Genomic DNA, 16,789 nt, shown 5'->3' on the forward strand with positions numbered 1-16,789 from the left:
GCAGCTGTACACAGCCTATCTGTAAATAGCCCGTCCAACAACCTACCTTATCCACATATTGTTTTTTACTTTTTTTGTTATTTTGCACACCAGTATTTCAACTTGCACATCATCATCTGCACATCTATCACTCCAGTGTTAATTTGCTAAATTGTAATTACTTCGCTGCTATGGCCAATTTATTGCCTTACTGTCTTACTCCATTTGCACACACTGTATATAGATTTTTCTATTGTGTTATTGACTGTACGTTTGTTTATCCCATGTGTAACTGTTGTTTTTGTCGCACTGCTTTGCTTTGTCTTGGCCAGGTTGCAGTTGTAAATGAGAACTTGTTCTCAACTGTCCTACTTGGTCAAATAAAGGTCAAATAAAAAAATGAAAAATGCACGCTGACATGGTCGCCAGGTGTACGGTGTTTCCTCCAACACATTGGTGCGACTGGCTTCCGGGTTAAGTGAGCATTGTGTCAAGAAGCAGTGTGGTTTGGTGGCGTCGTGTTTCGGAGGACGCACGGCTCTCGAACTTCGCCTCTCCCGAGTCCGCACGGGAGTTGCAGCGATGGGACAAGACTGTAACTACCAATTAGATATCACGAAAAAGGGGTAAAAAAATAAAACATTTAAAATTAAATTGATATTTATAAACTAAAATCAGTCACACAGCCATGCCATCGCCATAAACAAACATTGGTAATAGAATGGCCCGTATTGAAGAGCTCAACTGAGAAATCCAATCAAATTCTCAAAAGGCATCAACCGACCCCAATGCCAATCTCACCTTAACAACCAGTACAGTATCAGTTCTCTGTCTGACAAGTAGTACAAAGCTGCGGCTTGGAGTATTGCTTCTCCATACTATGTAATGCATTCCCTGTGAATCTGGTGATGTTTTTTTTCCCTCTGTTCAGAGAAATTAACCATTTAAATAACTTGCATTATTTACCATAAATTTATGTGCAAGTTCCAGGTTTTTCCCACGAGATGTTGCTGTTCCTGCTGCTGCCACATCATTTTATACATTTTACTGGTCTCCTGTGTTTATTAAATTGATCAAAAACATTTTCCATGCAACTTTGGGTAGAAAACGAATAGCTTTTGATTATGATGAATTTGAATGATGATGAATGAGGTCATCCTCACAAGTCAAGCCAGTCCTCCCATGAAAGCAATCGAGTTTGTCCATCTCTTAGCAGCCTGATACTTTAACCAAACTCTAGTGGGCAAAACCTGGTTCTTCCACAATAATTAATGGCAAATAATGCAAGCATTTTCAATGGCAATTTTGTCTGAACAGAAATAAAATAAAATCGCCAGATTCACAAGGATTAAAGAACGAATAAGCAATACTCCAAGCCGCAGTTCTTATCAGACATACAGTGGCTTGTGAAAGTGTTCACCCCCCTTGGCATTTTTCCTATTTTGTTGCCTTACAACCTGGAATTAAAATAGATTTTTTTTGGGGGGGTTTGTATCATTTGATTGACACAACATGCCTACCACTTTGAAGATGCAAAATATTTTATATTGTGAACCAATAAATAAGACAAAAAAATTAAAACTTGAGTGTGCATAACTATTAACTCCCTGAAGTCGAGCCACCTTTTGCAGAAATTACAGCTTCAAGTCTCTTGGGGTATGTCTCTATAAGCTTGGCACATCTAGCCACTGGGATTTATGCCCAATATTCAAGGCGAAACTGCTCCAGCTCCTTCAAGTTGGATGGTTTCCCCTGGTGTACAGCAATCTTTAAGTCATACCACAGCTTCTCAATTGGATTGAGGTCTGGGCTTTGACTAGGCCATTCCAAGACATTTAACCTGTTAGGGCTAGGGGGCAGTATTGACACGGCTGGATAAAAAAACATACCCGATTTAATCTGGTTACCACTCCTACCCAGTAACTAGAATATGTATATACTTATTACATATGGATAGAAAACACCCTAAATTTTCTAAAACTGTTTGAATGGTGTCTGTGAGTATAACAGAACTCATTTGGCAGGCAAAACCCTGAGACATTTTCTGACAGGAAGTGGATACCTGATGTGTTGTATTGCCTTTAAACCTATCCCATTGAAAAACACAGGGGCTGTTGAATATTTTGGCACTTCCTATTGCTTCCACTAGATGTCACCAGCCTTTACAAAGTGTTTTGAGTCTTCTGGAGGGAGATCTGACCGAACAAGAGCCATGGAACGATGATGGCCCATTAGACACCTGGCGCGCGAGTTCATGTTGGGTACCCTCGTTCCAATACGTTATAAAAGAGTATGCATTCGTCCACCTTGAATATTATTCATGTTCTGGTTAAAAAGGCCCTAATGATTTATGCTATACAACGTTTGACATGTTTGAACGAACGTAAATATATTTTTTCCCCTCGTTCATGACGAGAAGTCCGGCTGGCTTAGATCATGTGCTAACAAGACGGAGATTTTTGGACATAAATGATGAGCTTTTTTGAACAAAACTACATTCGTTATGGACCTGTGATACCTGGAAGTGACATCTGATGAAGAGAATCAAAGGTAATGGATTATTTACATAGTATTTTCGATTTTAGATCTCCCCAACATGACGTCTAGTCTGTATCGCAACGCGTATTTTTCTGGGCGCAGTGCTCAGATTATTGCAAAGTGTGATTTCCCAGTAAGGTTATTTTTAAATCTGGCAAGTTGATTGCGTTCAAGAGATGTAAATCTATAATTCTTTAAATGACAATATAATATTTTACCAATGTTTTCTAATTTTAATTATTTAATTTGTGACGCTGACTTGACTGCCGGTTATTGGAGGGAAACGATTTCCTCAACATCAATGCCATAGTAAAACGCTGTTTTTGGATATAAATATGAACTTGATAGAACTAAAAATGCATGCGTTGTCTAACATAATGTCCTAGGAGTGTCATCTGATGGAGATTGTAAAAGGTTAGTGCATCATTTTAGCTGGTTTTATGGTTTTGGTGACCCTGTCTTTGAATTGACAAAACATTACACACAACTCTTGTAAATGTACTGTCCTAACATACTCTAAATTTATGCTTTCGCCGTAAAACCTTTTTGAAATCGTAAAACGTGGTTAGATTAAGGAGATGTTTATCTTTCAAAGGGTGTAAAATAGTTGTATGTTTGAAAAATTTGAATTTTGACATTTATTTGGATTCAAATTTGCCGCTCTTGAAATGCACCTGCTGTTGATGGAGTGCACCACGGGTGGCACGCTAGCGTCCCACCTAGCCCATAGAGGTTAAATGTTTCCCTTTAAACCACTCGAGTGTTGCTTTAGCAGTATACTTAGGGTCATTGTCCTGCTGGAAGGTGAACCTCCATCCCAGTCTCAAATCTCTGGAAGACTGAAACGGGTTTCCCTCAAGAATTTCCCTGTATTTGGCGCCATCCATCATTCCTTCCATTCTGACCAGTTTCCCAGTCCCTGCCGATGAAAAAACATCCCCACAGCATGATGCTGCCACCACCATGCTTCACTGTGGGGATGGTGTTCTCGGGGTGATGAGAAGTGTTGGGTTTGCGCCAGACATAGTGTTTTCCTTGATGGACAAAAAGCTACATTTTACTCTCATCTGACCAGAGCACCTTCTTCTATATGTTTGGGGAGTCTCCCACATGCCTTTTGGCAAACACCAAACGTGATTGCTTATTTTTTTCTTTAAGCAGTGAATTTTTTATGGCCACTCTTTCGTAAAGCCCAGCTCTGTGGAGTGTACGGCTTAAAGTGGTCCTATGGACAGATACTCCAATCTCCACTGTGGATCTTTGCAGCTCCTTCTGAGTTATCTTTGGTCTCTTTGTTGTCTCTCTGAATAATGCCCTCCTTGCCTGGTCCGTGAGTTTTGGTGGGCAGCCTTCTCTTGGCAGGTTTGTTGTGGTGCCATATTCTTTACATTTTTTTAATAATGGATTTAATGGTGCTCTGTGGGATGTTCAAAGTTTCTGATATTTTTTTATAACTCAACCCTGATCTGTACTTCTCCATAACTTTGTCCCTGACCTGTTTGGAGAGCTCCTTGGACTTCATGGTGCCGCTTGCTTGGTGGTGTCCCTTGCTTAGTGGTGTTGCAGACTCTGGGGCCTTTCTGTTGAAGTCGGAAGTTTACATACACTTAGGTTGGAGTCATTAAAACTAGTTGTTCAACCACTACACAAATTTATTGTAAACAAACTATAGTTTTGGCAAGTCGGTTAGGACATCTACTTTGTGCATGACACAAGTAATTTTCCCAACAATTGTTTACAGATTATTTCACTTATAATTCACTGTATCACAATTCCAGTGGGTCAGAAGTTTACATACACTAAGTTGACTGTGCTTTTAACTTCTTACAGATCAAATCCCGTTAACGGGACAGATTTGACAACATCCGGTGAAATTGCAGAGCGCCAAATTCAAACTACAGAAATATAAATATTCAACATTCACGTAAATATAAGTGTAATACATCAAAATAAAGTTTAACTTCTTGTTAATCCAGCCGCTGTGTCATATTTCAAAAAGGCTTTACGGCGAAAGCACACCATGCGATTATCTGAGGACAGCGCCCCGCATACAAAAACATGAAAACCACTTTCAACCAGGCAGGTGCAACACGAAAGTCAGAAATAGCCATGTAATAAATACCTTTTGAATATCTTCATCTTTTTGCAATCTCAAATGTCTGTGATGCAATGAATGGTCATTTTGTTTGATAAATTCCTTCTTTATATCCCCAAAATGTCAGTTTTATTTGGTGCGTTTGATTCAGAAATACACCGCTTCCAACTCGCCCAACATGACTACAAAGTATCTAATAAGTTACCTGTAAACTTATAACACGGAGAGCGCTCCTGTTCACCCGCAACAAAAGACTAGAGACCTTCTGAGTGACACATAGAAAGAAGAGGACGACTTTTTCATTTCTCAAAAGAAAAACATCGAACAAGTTCTAAAGACTGTTGACATCTAGTGGAAGCCATAGGAACTGCAATCTGGGCCCTAATAAATCAGGTTTCCCATACAAAGTCATTGGAAAACACAATGACCTCAAAACAAAAATTCCCTTAATGGATTTTGCTCGGGGTTTCGCCTGCCAAATCAGTTCTGTTATACTCACAGACATTATTCTGACATTATAACAGTTTTAGAAACTTCAGAGTATTTTCTATCCAAATCTACTAATTATATGCATATCCTAGCTTCTGGGCCTGATTAACAGGCAGTTTACTTTGGGCATGCTTTTCATCCGGACGTGAAAATACTGCCCCCTATCCCTAAGAAGTTTTTTTAAACAGCTTGGAAAATCCCAGAAAATTATGTCATGGCTTTAGAAGCTTCTGATAAATTATGTCAATTAGCCTAAGTCAGTTGGAGGTGTACCTGTGGATGTATTTCAAGGCCTACCTTCAAACTCACTGCCTTTTTGCTTGACATCATGGGATAATCAAAAGAAAGCAGCCAATACCTCAGAAAAATAATTGTAGACCTCCACAAGTCTGGTTCATCCTCGGGAGCAATTTCCAAACGTCTGAAGGTACCACGTTCATCTGTACAAACAATAGTACGCAAGTATAAACACCATGGGATTTCGCAGCCATCATCCCGCTCAGGAAGGAGACGCGTTCTGTCTCCTTGAGATGGACGTACTTTGGTGCGACAAAGAACAAATCAATCCCAGAACAACAACAAAGGACCTTGTGAAGATGCTGGAGGAAACAGGTACAAAAGTATCTATATCCACAGTAAAATGAGTCCTATATCGACATAACCTGAAAGGCTGATCAGCATGGAAGAAGCCACTGCTCAAAAACCGCCATAAAAAAGCCAGACTACGGTTTGCAACTGCACATGGAGACAAAGATTGTACTTTTTGGAGAAATGTCCTCTGGTCTGATGAAACAAAAATAGAACTGTTTGGCCATAATGTCCATCGTTACGTTTGGAGGAAAAAGGAGAATGCTTGCAAGCCAAAGAACACCATCCCAACCGTGAAGCACGGGGGTGGCAGTATCATGTTGTGGGGGTGCTTTGCTGCAGGAGGGACTGGTGCACTTCACAAAATAGATGGCTTCATGAGGAAGTAAAATGATGTGGATATATTGAAGCAACATCTCAAGACATCAGTCAGGAAGTTAAAGCTTGGTCGCAAGTGGGTCTTCCAAATGGACAATGACCCCAAGCATACTTCCAAAGTTGTGGCAAAATGGCTTAAGGACAACAAAGTCAAGTTATTGGAGTGGGCATCACAGAGCCCTGACCTCAATCCTATAGAAAATGTGTGGGCAGAACTGAAAAAGCGTGTGCGAGCAAGGAGGCCTACAAACCTGACTCAGTTACACCAGCTCTGTCCGGAGGAATGGGCCAAAATTCACCCAATTTATTGTGGGAAGCTTGTGGAAGGCTACCCGAAATGTTTGACCCAAGTTAAACAATTTAAAGGCAATGCTACCGCATACTAATTGAGTGTATGTAAACTTCTGACCCACTGGGAATGTGATGAAAGAAATAAAAGCTGAAATAAATAATTATCTTTTATTCTGACATTTCACATTCTTAAAATAAAGTGGTGATCCTGACTGACCTAAGACAGGGAATTTTTACTAGAATTAAATGTCAGGAATTGTGAAAAACTGAGTTTAAATGTATTTGGCTAAGGTGTAAGTAAACTTCTGATTTCAACTCTATACTGAGATCATGTGACACTTACATTGCTCACAGGTGGACTTTATTAAAATAATTATGTGACTTCTGAATGTAATTGGTTGCACCAGATATTATTTAGGGGCTTCATAGCAAAGTGGGTGAATACATAGGCACGCACCACTTTTCAGTTTTAAAAAAGTTTTTTCACTTTACCAATTTGGAATATTTTGTATATGTCATTACATGAAATCCAAATAAAAATCCATTTAAATTACAGGTTGTAATGCAACAACACCAAGGGGAGTGAATACATTTGCAAGGCACTATAAAGAACTGATACTGTAACACTGGTTGTTTAGGTGAGATTGGTTTCTGCTGATGACTTTTGACCATTTTAATTGGATGTCCGGTACTATATTTACTGAAGATCATATGAATGAATCCCTTAAATTAGAATGTCCAATTTGGGTGCAATCAATCAGCTGAATTTCTCAGAGATCAAATTACGTTTGAACAAAAATAATGTTTCAGGAACGCTTATCTTATCTGTGTCTAACTATAGAAATGATTTCAGAACAATCTGAGAGGGCTGGTGTTGAAAGCCTTTTTCTTGTGTTTTTTGAGGTTGAATGACCCCCCCCCCCCTTATTTTCCAGTTGAAAGAGGAGAGAGTTCTAACTCAGCAGAACCTGAACAGCACCAAGAGAATCCTAGAGCTAAGAAGCTTTGGCGCTGCCCAGAATGTGGAATAGAGATCGCTCATCCATCTAATTTCAACAGACACCTCAGAACACACACAAACCTTGCTAAGGAGTCTTCCGTCTGTCCAATATGTGGAAAAGACTTTGTTCACCCCTCCAAACTGAAGAGACACCTCCGAACACATACAGGAGAGAAGCCTTACCAGTGCTCTGTGTGCGGGAAGCGATTCACACTGAAGCCCCACCTGGAAAGACATCAGATGACCCACCCTGGAGAGAAGCAGCCAGACGCGACAAAGAAGCACCCGTGCTCCGATTGTGGAAAGGAATGTTTCTCTGCATATGAACTGAAGATGCACATGAGAAGGCACACAGGGGAGAGACCTCACCAGTGCTCCTTCTGCGAGATGAGCTTTGGCTGTAAGGGAACTCTATCGAGACACGTACGACGCCATACAGGAGCACCCACACCAAAACCTTACCAATGCTCACAGTGTGGGAAGAGATACGAGTCACCATCGAGGCTCAGGCAGCATCAGACTATGCACACTGGAGAGAAACCTTACGAGTGCTCTGATTGCGGGAGGGGTTTCGTTTCGACCGAAGGTCTTCGCAAATGTCAATGCAGCCATGCCAGTGACCTTAGCAACCAGGGTACACTGGGAATTCCAGATACGGCGTCATCAGACAGTCAAACTATGAATATCAAGATCAAAGACGAGGAACAGGAGCTGGCAATTAATGTCAAAGAGGAGGAGGAGGAAATTGGTGTTTTTGTCTATGCTGATAGAGAGAAACCTTACCAGTGTACCTCCTGTAAAAATACCTTTGTTCACCGTAGCTCTCTAGCAAAACACAAACAATCCCACACTACTGTCGCACAATACAGCTGCTCAGAATGTGGGAAGGAATTCAGCCAATTGCAGACTTTTAAGATACACATGCAACAGCACACTGGAGAGAAACCGCACCACTGCTGTCAGTGTGATAAGAGTTTCTCAGCTTCGGCCCTTCTCAGAAGACACCAGATAGTTCATACTAGGGTGAAACCTTACCCCTGCTCTCTCTGCAGAAAGAAATTCTCCTCATCAGCAAATCAATCCTGTCTCCATGCCGGAGAAGGAACTGTGGCTAGCCTGAGCCGTGCTCCTGGACAGGGATCACAGCAGCAGGTGTCTGCAGCTGAGGAGGAGTCTGTAGTACTGGATGTCAAAGTGAAAGAGGAGGAAGATCCTGCTTTTGGTGAGTAAAAGCGTGTATTTTGTACTATAGCTTTGATATTTAATGGGTCCATACTTGCGACCTCTTGCTTAAGCTTTAACCATGATAAAACTTAGCCATATGCTAACACGACCAGCTGACAGCATGAGAAAACGTAACTCTATTCTAACACGGCCAGCTGACTGCATGATTATTTCCTGTAACAAATTCCACATCAGCCAATATTAAAAAAAAAAACAATTTATATACATATTGTGCTTTATATATACAGTACCAGTCAAAAGTTTGGACACACCTACTCATTCAAGGGTTTTTCTTTATATTCACTATTTTCTACATTATAGAATAGTGAAGACATCAAAACTATGAAATAACACATATGGAATCATGTAGGAACCACAACAATTTATTGCCACCCTTTGCCTTGATGACAGCTTTGCACACTCTTGGCATGTTCTCAACCAGCTTCACCTGGAATGCTTTTCCAACAGTCTTGAAGGAGTTCCCACATATGCTGAGCACTGGTCCTGTACAAAATTGGTAGAATAACCCTTACACAGCCTGGAGGTGTGTTGGGTCATTGTCCTGTTGAAAAACAAATGATTGTCCCTCTAAGCGCAAACCAGATGGGATGGCGTATCACTGCAGAATTCTGTGGTAGCCATGCTGGTTAGGTGTACCTTGAATTATAAATAAATCCCTGACAGTGTCACCAACAAAGGACCATCACACCACCACCTCCGTGCTTCACAGTGGGAAACACACATGCGGAGGTCATCCGTTCACCTACTCTGCGTCTCACAAAGACAGCGGTTGGAACCAAAAATCTCAAATTTAGAGTCATCAGACCAAAGGACTGATTTCCACCGGTCTAATGTCCATTGCTCGTGTTTCTTGGCCCAAGCAAGCCTTTTCTTCTCATTGGTGTCCTTTAGTAGTGGTTTCTTTGCAGCAATTCAACCATGAAGGCCTGATTCACGCAGTCTCCTCTGAACAGTTGATGTTGAGATGTGTCTGTTACTTGAATTTATCTAGGCTGCAATTTCTGAGTCTGGTAACTAATGAACTTATCCTCTGCAGCAGAGGTAACTCTGGGTTTTCCTTTCCTGTGGCGGTCCTCATGAGAGCCAGTTTCATCATAGCACCTGATGGTTTTTGCTACTGCACTTCAAGAAACTTTCAAAGTTCTTTAAATTTTCTGAATTGACTAACCTTCATGTCTTAAAATAATGTTGGATTGTCCTTCCTCTGCTTATTTGAGCTTTTCTTTCCATAATATGGACTTGCTTTTACCAAATAGGGCTATCTCCTGAATAGCAACCCTACCTTGTCACAACATAACTGATTGGCTCAAACGCATTAAGGAGGAAAGAAATTCCACAAATTCACTTTTAACAAGGCACACCTGTTAATTGAAATGCATTCCAGGTGACTACCTCATGAAGCTGGTTGAGAGAATGCCAAGAGTGTGTAAAGCTGTCATCAAGGCAAAGGGTGGCTACTTTGAAGAATCTCAAATATAAAATATATTTTGATTTGTTCAACACTTTTTTTGGTTACTACATGATTCCATATGTGTTATTTCATAGTTTTGATGTCTTCACTATTATTCTACATTGTAGAAAATAGTAAAAATAAAGAAAAACCCTTGAATGAGTAGGTGTGTCCAAACTTTTGACTGGTTGAGGATGGAATAATACTGTGAAAATGTAAAAACTATGATAATACCCTTTTTGTGTAAGAGCTGTTTGAAACTGCCGCCTGAAATTTCAGCCTGTTGTGTTGGGAACGCCTCATTACCAACAACAACGAAACAGCCTACAGGTAGGAGGTGAGGGCCCTGGTGGAGTGGTGCCAGGAAAATAACCTCTCCCTCAACGTCAACAAAATGAAGGAGCTGATCCTTAGACTGCTGCCCTATGTACATAGTCACTGTTACTAGCTGGCTACCACCCTGTGTTCAGTCCTGCATCTTAGACTGCTGCCCTATGTACATAGTCACTGTTACTAGCTGGCTACCACCCTGTGTTCAGTCCTGCATCTTAGACTGCTGCCCTATGTACATAGTCACTGTTACTAGCTGGCTACCACCATGTGTTCTATCCAGCATCTTAGACTGCTGCCCTATGTACATAGTCATTGAACACTGGTCACTTTAATTATGTTTACATCCTGTTTTACCCACTTCATATGTATATACTGTATTCTAGTCAATGTTCGTCCAATATAACTACTGCTGTACACATCTTTCCTATTCATATACTGTCTATACATTATATATACAGTATCTCACAAAAGTGAGTACACTCCTCACATTTTTGTAAATATTTGAGTATATCTTTTCATGTGACAACACTGAAGAAATGACACTTTGCTACAATGTAAAGTAGTGAGTGTACAGCTTGTATAACAGTGTACATTTGCTGTCCCCTCAAAATAACTCAACACACAGCCATTAATGTCTAAACCGCTGGCAACAAAAGTGAGTACACCCCTAAGTGAAAATGTCCAAATTGGGCCCAATTAGCCATTTTCCCTCCCTGGTGTCATGTGACTCGTTAGTGTTACAAGGTCTCAGGTGTGAATGCGGAGCAGGTGTGTTAAATTTGGTGTCATCGCTCTCACACTCCCTCATACTGACTGGTCACTGGAAGTTCAACATGGCACCTCATGGCAAAGCACTCTGAGGATCTGAAAAAAAGAATTGTTGCTCTACATAAAGATGGCCTGGACTATAAGAAGATTGCCAAGACCCTGAAACTGAGCTGCAGCATGGTGGCCAAGACCATACAGCGGTTTAACAGGACAGGTTCCACTCAGAACAGGCCTCGCCATGGTCGACCAAAGAAGTTGAGTGCACGTGCTCAGCGTCATATCCAGAGGTTGTCTTTGGGAAATAGATGTATGAGTGCTGCCAGCATTGCTGCAGAGGTTGAAGGGGTGGGGGGTCAGCCTGTCAGTGCTCAGACCATACGCCGCACACTGCATCAAATTGGTCTGCATGGCTGTCGTCCCAGAAGGAAGCCTCTTCTAAAGATGATGCACAAGAAAGCCCGCAAACAGTTTGCTGAAGACAAGCAGACTAAGGACATGGATTACTGCAACCATGTCCTGTGGTCTGATGAGACCAAGATAAACTTATTTGGTTCAGATGGTGTCAAGTGTGTGTGGCGGCAACCAGGTGAGGAGTACAAAGACAAGTGTGTCTTGCCTACAGTCAAGCATGGTGGTGGGAGTGTCATGCTCTGGGGCTGCATGAGTGCTGCCGGCACTGGGGAGCTACAGTTCATTGAGGGAACCATGAACACCAACATGTACTGTGACATACTGAAGCAGAGCATGATCCCCTCCCTTCGGAGACTGGGCCGCAGGGCAGTATTCCAACATGATAACGACCCCAAACACACCTCCAAGACGACCACTGCCTTGCTAAAGAAGCTGAGGGTAAAGGTGATGGACTGACCAAGCATGTCTCCAGAACTAAACCCTATTGAGCATCTGTGGGGCATCCTCAAACGGAAGGTGGAGGAGTGCAAGATCTCTAACATCCACCAGCTCCGTGATGTCATCATGGAGGAGTGGAAGAGGACTCCAGTGGCAACCTGTGAAGCTCTGGTGAACTCCATGCCCAAGAGGGTTAAGGCAGTGCTGGAAAATGATGGTGGCCACACACAATATTGACACTTTGGGCCCAATTTGGATATTTTCACTTAGGGGTGTACTCACTTTTGTTGCCAGCGGTTTAGACATTAATGGCTGTGTGTTGAGTTATTTTGAGGGGCCAGCAAATTTACACTGTTATACAAGCTGTACACTCACTACTTTACATTGTAACAAAGTGTCATTTCTTCAGTGTTGTCACATGAAAAGATATATATATATATACTCAAATATTTAAAAAATGTGAGGGGTGTACTCACTTTTGTGAGATACTGTACATATTCCGGACTGTTCTGATACATTTTGGTGGGATTTGTATGTATTATTAGGTAATACTGCACTGTTGGAGCGAGAAACATAAGCATTTCGCTGCACCTGCTATAACAACGGCAGAATACTGTGTACACAACCAATAACATTTCATTTGATTTTAAGTGGAACAACCTTGACTTGGAGGTTTAAAATATCCCTCTGGTGGTTAGCTTAGTGCTAACTGTGCCAGGTTATCTCATGGGAAAAGCTAACATGTAGAATTTTCGGGAAAAGTATGGACCCTATAATTTTACAATATTTATTATTTTCTGTTTAGTCAGGAACAGCATTTTGACTTAGTCAGTTGACTAATTTGAGTAAATCCATACTTATGTCTTTACCACAGCAGAGAGACCTGACCACTGCTCTGAGAGCGAAGGGAGTCCCTCTACATCAGGACTACCCGAACAACACCAGGGGAATCACACAGCTAAGAAGATTCACTGCTGTTTGCTGTGTGGAAAAAACTGTCACAAGTTATCAAAACTACAAATACATATGAGAACTCACACAGGAGAAAAACCTTACTCCTGCTCTGTCTGTGGGAAGCAATTCAGTGACAAAGGAAACCTGAAAAAACACCAGACGTTGCACACAGGAGAGAAGCTGTACAGTTGCTCCGTGTGCAGGGAGAGTTTCTCTTCATCGTCAATTCTTACCAAACACCAGAAAACGCACACAGGAGAGAGTCATGGTCTGACACCAGCACTGGTTATTAAAGTGAAAGAGGAGGAGGAGGATCCTGCTTTTGGTAAGTTAAAGGGACTTATTCTGTAAGGGCTTGAATTGCAAAACATTTTTTTTTTTATATACATCTTTGTATTACTTTCAGTTATTCAAAGGACAAAAAATATTTTTTTGTTACAGTTCCACATTTTCGCATAGTTTATCCATCCCATCTTATCCCACAGCAGAGAGACATGACCACTGCTCTGACGGTGAAGGGAGTCCCTCTACATCAGGACTACCTGAACAACACCAGGGGAAGCACACAGCTAAGAAAATTCACTGCTGTTCAGTGTGCGGACAAGACTGCAAAAAGTTATCAAAACTGATAATACATATGAGAATACACACAGGAGAAAAGCCTTACCCTTGCTCTGTGTGTGGAAAGCAGTTCCGTGTAAAAAGACATCTTCAAGACCACCAGAAAGTGCACACTGGAGAGAAACCTTATGTCTGCTCCAAATGTGACAAGAGTTTTGGTTTCGCTTCAGCCTTGAAAAGGCACCAGTGGTTACACACAGAAGAGAAGCCTTACTCCTGCTCTGTGTGTGGGAAGGGTTTTAGCTTACAATCACGCATGAAGGAACACTTCCTGATGCACTCAGGAGAGAAACCCCACTCCTGCTCTGTCTGTGGAAAGAGTTTCAGCCGTCCAGATCAGTTAAAGGACCACTCTCTGCAACACGCAGGGAAACCCCACCACTGTTCTATGTGTGAGCAAAGCTTTGCCTTGTCTAAACAACTCCTGAAGCATGAGAAGACTCACACAGGAAAGAGACCTTACAGTTGCTCTGTATGTGGGAAGAGTTTCAGCGAGAAGGCGTATCTTGAAGACCACCGGTCAGTGCACACTGGAGAGAAACGACATCCTTGCCCTGATTGTGACAAGAAGTTTGGATGTGCTTCATCCCTGCGTAAACACAGACTGTTGCACATAGAAGGGAAATCCCACTCCTGCTCTGTGTGTGGGAAGAGTTTTTCTGAAGCACGTAACTTGAAGGAGCATTTCCGGACACACACTGGAGAGAAACCTTACTCCTGCTCTGTCTGCGAGAAGAGTTTTGCAAGATCAGCAAGCCTTAAAGTCCACCACAGATATCATACAGGAGAGAAACCCTACAGCTGTGCTAAATGTGGCCAGAGCTTCATTAGTTCTCAAAAACTTCAGAGACACCAGAAATCTCATGCTGGTTTACCACCTGTTGAGTTTCAAAACCCTGTAACAATTGAAGGAGAGAGGGAGGGAGAAGATGAGGAAGTTGGTGGTCTGATTCATTCAGATGGAGAAGAGGTTGGTTGGGATCTTCATCGTCTCGGTAAGTGGAAGCAGAACAGCCATGAACTACATTAATACAATATTGACTTTGAATGAACATCGCTATTTTATTTAAAAATCCAATGCTGCTAGTTTTAACTCTATATGACTTTTAAATGTTTTTTTTTTTTCCAACCTCATAGTGTGGAAATGTGTATAAAAGTCAGGAAATCACATTTTTCACTGCACTGGACCTTTTAACCTATGTTTTCTCATTCACACAGACGAGAGTTCGGAGGGGAGAGCCTCTACATCAGGAAAACCTAAAGAAACCTAGGGGAATCTCAAAGCTCAGAGATAGTTGCTCTGTGTGTTGGAAAGACTGGCAATGGTTATTTGATCTGAAAAGACACATGACAAGTGGCCAGAGATTTACCACTTCTCAGAGTCTTGGGAGAGAGAAGAAGAGACACCACAGCCCACTTCCTGAGGAGGACCAGGCTGGCGGGATCAAGACTGAAGAGCACTCCAATAGTATCATAGATGAAGAGGAGGAGGCAACCTCTTATGTCAACGGTAGCACGGGGGAAACAAGAACTAGCCCTAAACATCTTGACGTAAAAGATATACAGTGCAGTCGGAAAGTATTCAGACCCCTTGACATTTTACACATTTTGTTACGTTACTGCTTTATTTTTAAAATTAATTACATAGTTTTTTCCCTCCTCATCAACATTCACACAATACCCCATTATGACAAAGCAAAAACAGGTATTTTTTTTCTGGAAATGTCACATTTACATACAGTTTAAGTCGGAAGTTTACATACACCTTTGCCAAATACATTTAAACTCAGTTTTTCACAATTCCTGACATTTAATCCTAGTAAACATTCCCTGTCTTAGGTCAGTTAGGATCACCACTTTATTGTCAGAATAATAGAGAATTATTTATTTCAGCTTTTATTTCTTTCATCACATTCCCAGTGGGTCAGAAGTTTACATACACTCAATTAGTGTTTGGTAGCATTGCCTTTAAATTGTTGAACTTGGGTCAAACGTTTCAGGTAGCCTTCCACAAGCTTCCCACAATAATTTTGGCCCATTCCTCCTTACAGAGCTGGTGTAACTGAGTCAGGTTTCTAGGCCTCCTTGCGTGCACACGCTTTAACAGTTCTGACCACACATTTTCTATAGGATTGAGGTCAGGGCTCTGTGATGGCCAGTCCAATACCTTGACTTTATTGTCCTTAAGCCATTTTGCCACAACTTTGGAATATGCTTGGGGTCTTTGTCCATTTGGAAGACCCATTTGCGACCAAGCTTTAACTTCCTGACTGATGTCTTGAGATGTTGCTTCAATATATCCACATAATTTTACTTCCTCATGATGCCATCTATTTTGTGAAGTGCACCAGTCCCTCCTGCAGCAAAGCACCCCCACAACATGATGCTGCCACCCCCATGCTTCACGGTTGGGATGGTGTTCTTTGGCTTGCAAGCCTCCCCCTTATTCCTCCAAACATAACGATGGACATTATGGCCAAACAGTTCTATTTTTGTTTCATCAGACCAGAGGACATTTCTCCAAAAAGTACGATCTTTGTCCCCATGTGCAGTTGCAAACCGTAGTCGGGCTTTTTTATGGCAGTTTTTGAGCAGTGGCTTCTTCCTTGCTGAGCAGCCTTTCAGGTTATGTCGATATAGGACTCATTTTACTGTGGATATAGATACTTTTGTACCTGTTTCCTTCAGCATCTTCACAATGTCCTTTGCTGCTGTTCTGGGATTGATTTGTTATTTTTCGCACCAAAGTACGTTCATCTCTAGGAGACAGAACCAATCTCCTTCCTGAGCGGTATGATGGCTGCGTGGTCCCATGGTGTTTATATTTGCATACTATTGTTTGTACAGATGAACATGGTACCTTCAGATGTTTGGATATTCTTGGCTGATTTCTTTTGATTTTCCCATGATGTCAAGCAAAGAGGCACTGAGTTTGAAGGTAGGCCTTGAATTACATCCAAAGGTACACTTCCAATTGACTCGAATTATGTCAATTAGCCTATCAGAAGCTTCTAAAGCCATGACCTTATTTTCTGGAATTTTCCAAACTGTTTAAAGTCACAGTCAACTTAGTGTATGTAAACTTCTGACCCACTGGAATTGTGATACAGTGAATTATAAGTGAAATAATCTGTCTGTAAACAATTATTGGAAAAATGACTTGTGTCATGCACAAAGTAGATGTCCTAACTGACTTGCCAAAACTATAGTT

The 16,789-nt window shown here is 41.5% G+C and overlaps 1 protein-coding gene across 7 annotated transcripts in view; it reads left to right on the forward strand.

Moving 5' to 3' along the window:
• The window catches only part of LOC106595501 (zinc finger protein 271), a 33,665-nt gene extending 18,306 nt beyond the window's left edge, over positions 1-15,359 (forward strand). For 2 of the 7 annotated variants that reach the window (XM_045710563.1, XM_045710552.1), the window contains 3 exons: positions 12,878-13,282; positions 13,443-14,573; positions 14,797-15,349. In XM_045710563.1, the coding sequence (XP_045566519.1) occupies positions 12,878-13,282; positions 13,443-14,573; positions 14,797-14,849 (1,589 nt within the window). In that variant the 3' untranslated portion in view covers positions 14,850-15,349. Of the gene's footprint in view, positions 1-7,293; positions 8,581-12,877; positions 13,283-13,442; positions 14,574-14,796 lie in introns of all 7 variants that reach the window. The other 5 variants (XM_014186875.2, XM_045710559.1, XM_045710569.1 and 2 more) reach the window with 5 other exon arrangements.
• Positions 15,360-16,789: the final 1,430 nt, after the last annotated feature.

The sequence above is a fragment of the Salmo salar genome, chromosome ssa02, assembly GCF_905237065.1.
Source record: "Salmo salar chromosome ssa02, Ssal_v3.1, whole genome shotgun sequence".
Classification (NCBI taxonomy): domain Eukaryota; kingdom Metazoa; phylum Chordata; class Actinopteri; order Salmoniformes; family Salmonidae; genus Salmo; species Salmo salar.